This window comes from Clupea harengus, chromosome 7 (assembly GCF_900700415.2).
Source record: "Clupea harengus chromosome 7, Ch_v2.0.2, whole genome shotgun sequence".
NCBI classification, from domain to species: Eukaryota; Metazoa; Chordata; class Actinopteri; order Clupeiformes; family Clupeidae; genus Clupea; species Clupea harengus.
Window position 1 is genome coordinate 3,788,135 of NC_045158.1, and position 6,000 is coordinate 3,794,134.

Genomic DNA, 6,000 nt, shown 5'->3' on the forward strand with positions numbered 1-6,000 from the left:
CACTGCACGGCATAACAGACCGGTGTTCGCTTTCCGCTTTGACATGATGTGAGGCAAGTTGCAAAGGAGTGTAAGGGAGGGAGAGAGGGAGATAGGGCCAGACAGCAATTTTTTCATGTCCCACCCCAGCAATTACTACCCCCCAACAATGAAATGGGATCTCCGCCCCTGGTTCTGCTATCATTTTTGTTCTCTTCTGCAAAAGGAGACGCTTGTGGTTATGTGTTGCAATTGTGTACAGTTTCATTCCAAGAAAGTCTTCACAATTGTGCAATTATTGCAGAGGGAAAACTGCAATAAGAGACTACAGGAGGAAAGGGAGGAATTGAAGGACCTTGAAGACAGGTCTAGATATCTGGGAGAAGCTGGGAATCAATTTCTTAAAATTCCGAGTGAGTGTATGAAGCCCCTTCATTTTTAAGCCCCCTGTTGTAAGGATAACTTTTTCCCTGTATAGAGAGGTTGTGCCACCAAGGACACTCTATCCTAGTCTAGAAATAAAAAAAATATGGCAACATGAGTACTTTTTATTTGAGTGTTTGAAGAACCATAGTTTTGAGGCCATATCTGTTAATGTGTCATGTCTTCATTGTCAGGTCAGATGTCACAAAACATTTAGTGTAATATGATACTAATTATTTCTGTGTTTAATATGATACTAATTATACTAATTGTGTGTGTGTGTAGAAAAAGAAAAAAAAAAGTCCTGTTGGATGACCTGCTTCTGTCTGGGTCAGCTTGAATCAGATGGTGGGAACACAAATAGTGAAGCAAGGCAGTGACAACACCAGCACTGTGGGAGCCATTCCAAGGAAAGCACCCATAACAATCAAATGTGTTGTTTATCATACCTGTTCTATATGTCAATTAAGTACTGTGTATATACGTACGGTATATACATTTTTTTTTTATTGTGAACTTAAGGTTTTAGTTTTGGATTTTTCACCAGAGCCTTCTGTACTGCAACACAAAATAAATGATTTGACATGCAGTGCATTCAGAAAGTATTTACATCCCTTCACTTTTTCACATTATGTTTCAGCCTTATACTCAATTAATTTATGTTATCCCTCATCAATGTACACCAAATCAATAATAATAATAATAATTTATTTTATTTGTAATGCACTCTTCATTCAAAAGAATCTCAGAGTGCCAACATATTAAAAACTAACTATAATAATAAAATAAAATAAAAATGAATTAACATAAGCATAATAGAAAACTTTTTAACATTTTAACATACGATTTAACACAAGGCCAGAAATGCCTTCCTGAATAAAAATGTTTTTAGTCCAGCTTTAAAGGAGTCCAGCGTCTGCGTTGCCCTTAGGTGGTCAGGGAGGCTGTTCCATAAGCGTGGCGCTGCCGAGCAAAAGGCCCGGTCGCCCATGGTGCGGAGCTTTGTTTTGGGGACGCGGAGGAGCGAGCTGTTTGAAGACCTGAGGGTGCAGGTGGAGGTTTGGGGAGTAATTCATTCTTGCAGGTAGGGAGGTGCATCCCCATTTATGCATGTATGGGTGAGTATAAGGACTTTGTAGTCAATCCGGAAAGAGACAGGGAGCCAGTGTAGTGAGTGTAATATTGGTGTTATGTGCTCATATTTCCGGACCCTCATCAGGATCCTGGCAGCGCTGTTTTGGATGTATTGCAGCTTCTGGATGTTCTTGCCTGTGATCCCATAGAAAAGCGAATTACAATAGTCCAGTCTTGAGGAGATAAAGGCGTGGACAAGCTTCTCTGCATCTGATAGGGTTAAAGTGGGGCGGAGTTTGGAGATGTTTCTTAGATGATAAAAGGAGGTTTTGCACAGGTGTTTTATATGGTCATTAAAGGTCAGGTGAGTGTCAAACCTAACTCCGAGATTAGTGACTGTGGAGGAGAGGGGGATGACCTGGCTGTCGAAGGTGAGATGAGTTAAGGAGGATGACTGAACCTGGTGTGGAGTGCCAACAAGAAGGGCTTCGGTTTTGCTACTGTTTAGCTGGAGAAAGTTGTTGCTCATCCATGCCTTTATCTCCCCAAGACAGGTGGTGAGACATGACATGGCTGCAGTGGGGCTTGGGGCAGTTTTGATATAAAGCTGTGTGTCGTCAGCATAACAGTGGAAAGACATCCCATGTCTGCTGATGACACGACCGAGGGGGAGCATGTAAATAATGAAGAGGATGGGGCCGGGGAGCTGTCTGGACTTGCATCTTCCCAGTGAGACATATTCAGTTCTGCCAGAAAGGTAGGACTGAAACCACTTGAGTGCAGAGTCTGATAGTCCAATGGTGGTGTGGAGGCGCACACCACACCCCACAGCAAGATGACCCTTTCGCACCCTTTGCTATGACACTTGAATTTGAGCTCATGTGCCTCCTATTTCTCATACCTTTTTTGGAGTCCACTTCTGTTCAATTAAATTAATTGGACATGATTTGGAAAGGAACACAAAAAACAACAACAAACAACAAAAACAACAACAACAAAAATCACGAGGCAGAAGAAGGTTTTGTGTAGCTAACAATAAAATGAGTGTCCATAAAGAGTGAGTTTGGGCTCACTATACCTGGAAATGCTGTGATGATGATTCCCCAGTCGAGAATTTCACCCTCAGCCGTGAATACATTTTTTACCACAAAACTGCATGCAGAGCTCAGACAGGATTGTGTTAGATCTAGGTGTGGTGGGATGACTGCACTGTGTTTAGGCCTCCCTGCAGCCTGCTCTACGGATGTCACGGAACGGACCGACACAGAGATGCTAATTCTTGAGAAACAGAGTTTATTGCAAATGGAACAGCAGGGACAAACGAGACAGACCACAGGTTGTAGGGAACACAGATGACGAGGAAACAGATCCTCTTGCACATAGGCAAAACCCACGGAGGGGCGCAGGCTCGAAGCACTGGATGAAACTCAGGAAACTGGCACTGAAGGCGCAGAAAGAGACAAAACAGAGTCAAACTCTTTAACTGAACTAAACTATCTACTTCAACGCCGCAGCGGAAAACAAAACACGAGTCACACTCGGCAAGGCTATAAACAGAACTATAACTAAGGCTATGAACAAAACAAAGGCGAACTTGAATGTGAACTATGGTGATACTCATCAAACGTCAGGCAAGCAGGAACTCAAAGGTAATCCGTAAAGTGCGATACCAGACACAGAGTGAAGGGAGTGCGAGGTATAAGTAGGGACAGTGACAGGTGTGGGTGATTAGTATTCCGGTGAATGTGAACGCGGTGGAGGTGAGCGGGTGGAAACCAAAGGGGGCGTGGCTGGTGCAGGTCCGGGCTCTGACGTGACAACGGACCTGTGCAGCCCCACATTAAGCCAAGCTATGGCTTAACTAGTCATGTAACACAGGCCAGTCAACTAAATGACAGACAGAGATGCAAGATTCCACAAAAGCATATGATTTATTTAATCACAGTATAAAGGAAAGGGCCAAGTTTTAAAAATGCACTGGTACTGATAGGAGGGCTTTAATGTGCAGACATTACAGGAGCTAAGCATCCATGGCCTACTGAGTTTAACCTAACAAAAAGAGAAAACAAACAAAACACACAAGCACAACAAATGATATGATCCAACCCAAAATCAAACCATAAATAAATCAGTGTTTCCAAATCAAATCACCAAACACAATCCTTGGGTGTAAAACCAAACATCAAAACTATAATACTAATGGCAGGAAAACTCAGCAAGGCCCTTGCACACTTATGACTCCGGGATTACAACACAACAAAAATAAATAAACTAAAATTACTCTGACAGTGTGGTTAGTCAGACAGTACAGTGCATCATATAATTATAATTATCAGGAACTTTACATGCCTTTCAAAAGTCCATTTACAATGATTAACACGAGGTGCCAGGCTTATTTATCATGACTGAGCACATTCTAAAATCCAAACACACAGCATTACCAAGATCAAAGCCCCCTCTAAACACACACATAGCCCAGTGTTAGGACAAGAAAATGAAACAATTGTGAAGAAATGGTTTCCTGAATGAAAGAGATCTAAATGACTGGACTGCTGGTTGTCCTTCTCATGAACCAGTAGAGGACCCCATGTGAGAGCAACAGTAGACACAAACAAGCCAAAATGATCCAAGCTCTAATCCTCAGCATGAATCCACACATTCCATCTTTTAGGGAAAAGAAAATGAAACATTGTATTGGTTAATAATACATTGAGCCAAATAATGTTAATGATGAATATTATTGATTTGCTTGGATTTGTAAAGTAACCTTGTGATTCAGATAAGCACTAAACAAACACTAGAAAAAAATGGAAAAACATAATACTTCAAACAGTTACCCAGCTTTATGATCTGCAGGGTCACCGTAGATGTGTGCTCCACCACACATTCATAGAGCACGTCGTAGGGAACCTGGCACTCCAGTATCTCCAGACTCTTTCTCATCTGGAAGGTTCCGTCACCGTTGGGCCTGGTGCCTGTGGACGTGACCCCATCTTCATCCGGAACCGTGATCCTGTTCCTCCGGAGGCTCATCCGTATGTCTCTGGGGTAGAAACCTGTAGCCATGCAGGTGAGAAGGAAGCAGAACCGACTCTTCTTCTGTGGTGGAAATACAGTCACCACTGGAGCGGCTGGAATAGATGGAATGTTGTAAATGATGAATTTTCTCATCCGATCCACACACTCCTTCAGCAGGAAGTCACTGAGGTGATCGCTGATGTTTCTGGCCCCTTTCAGCATCTGTTCAGATGGAGGGGCATGTGGGACTGGTGCTGCCCACTGCCTGCTGCCATCAGTGGCCTGGACGTGCTCCCCGTTCAGATGATACTCCTGAATTTTCTTCACGAACATAAGCGAATCATTTGCCAACTTCTCCGCCTCACAGCCCGCTCTCCATTGGAGGACACAAACAGCTGACGAACACGCAGCAAGAAAAAAATGATATGAGAGTAGTCAAATGAAACATTTTTACATTACAAAGTAGGACAACATTAGTTTCAATATCAGTTCAGCATCAACAATTGAATATAATTGCAACTGCATGAAGCCTCATTTTCCTGGTAGACATGCGTAGACCTTCCAGGAGTCCTACAGTCCTCACGCTTAAGTTGCTTTCTACTGCAGTAGTTATATCAACTCACCAGACTCATTGTAGACACAGTTATCCTGCATTATTTCCAGCACTATGTGATTTAGCTTCTTCATTCTGAGGTTTCCTCTTTGCCAGTATTCAGACGGCATGTTGCTTTTCATCCATGGGGTTTTTGGGGTCCAGGTCTGGTCCTTGCTGCTGTAGAGGTCTACTGGTTGGCCATCCAGGAGCCCAATGCCAGTGACCTCATAGAAGTGGAGTCCATCTACTCGCAGGAGGGCGGTGTAGATGTAATGTAGAGAGTGGTTCCCCACAGAATCTAAAGCAAAATGAACAGCTGCTGGATTTTTGGGTTCAATATTTTTAAGACTACTATACCTTATAATACATTTTAAATCATAAACAAAGTTGTTGGAGTCAGGCCACATAGGATTCCGCCTCACATGTTACTGTGAAGTCTCCAGATTGTGTCGTAGGAGAAGTTGTACTGGTGATTGCAATTTAAGGTCTTACTGATTTGAAGCTTGACCAGAAGTTTCACAAACTGCAGTACCCCTTGCATACTATTTATTGCATAAGCTCTGTAGTCAGGCTATAACTGAGGTAAAACAACTGGCATATTAAAGAGTGGTGTCAAAGGTCATGGCCACAACTCCAACAACAGACATTTTCAATTCTTTCATAGCTCCCCTTACCCTTGATCCTTTTGTCCAGCTGCTGGGCTCGCCTGCATATTGACTGACTGACTACAAATGGTAAATCGAAGTCAGATGACATGAAGACATATTTGTCCACAGGGCGGGAAGCAATGCTGTTCAGCTCCTGCTCATCTGCACCCTTTACGCCTGTACAAAACCAAAGTCATAAATAAGAATACCTCACAATATTATTGAGGCACATCAGAGATTTAGTATGCAGTCCAAACATTGTTT

At 42.8% G+C, this 6,000-nt stretch overlaps 1 protein-coding gene across 1 annotated transcript; it reads right to left on the bottom strand.

The window, feature by feature from the left end:
- Positions 1–3,520: 3,520 nt before the first annotated feature.
- LOC122133003 (major histocompatibility complex class I-related gene protein-like) lies at positions 3,521–5,630 on the bottom strand. Its single transcript, XM_042708161.1, has 4 exons — positions 5,519–5,630; positions 5,118–5,387; positions 4,314–4,889; positions 3,521–3,525 (listed from the first exon to the last, which is right to left on the bottom strand). The coding sequence occupies exons 1-4, from the start codon at positions 5,628–5,630 to the stop codon at positions 3,521–3,523; spliced, it is 963 nt and encodes a 320-aa protein (XP_042564095.1).
- Between the last annotated feature and the right edge of the window lie 370 nt (positions 5,631–6,000).

Excerpts from the sequence above, each read along its gene's own strand:
- LOC122133003 (XM_042708161.1), bottom strand. The coding sequence starts at position 5,630 with ATGCAAGGGGTACTGCAGTTTGTGAAACTTCTGGTCAAGCTTCAAATC. Across the intron at positions 5,388-5,518 it reads CACAATCTGGAGACTTCACA|ATTCTGTGGGGAACCACTCT; the intron begins GTAACATGTGAG and ends ATTTTGCTTTAG. Across the intron at positions 4,890-5,117 it reads CTGTGTCTACAATGAGTCTG|CTGTTTGTGTCCTCCAATGG; the intron begins GTGAGTTGATAT and ends CGTGTTCGTCAG.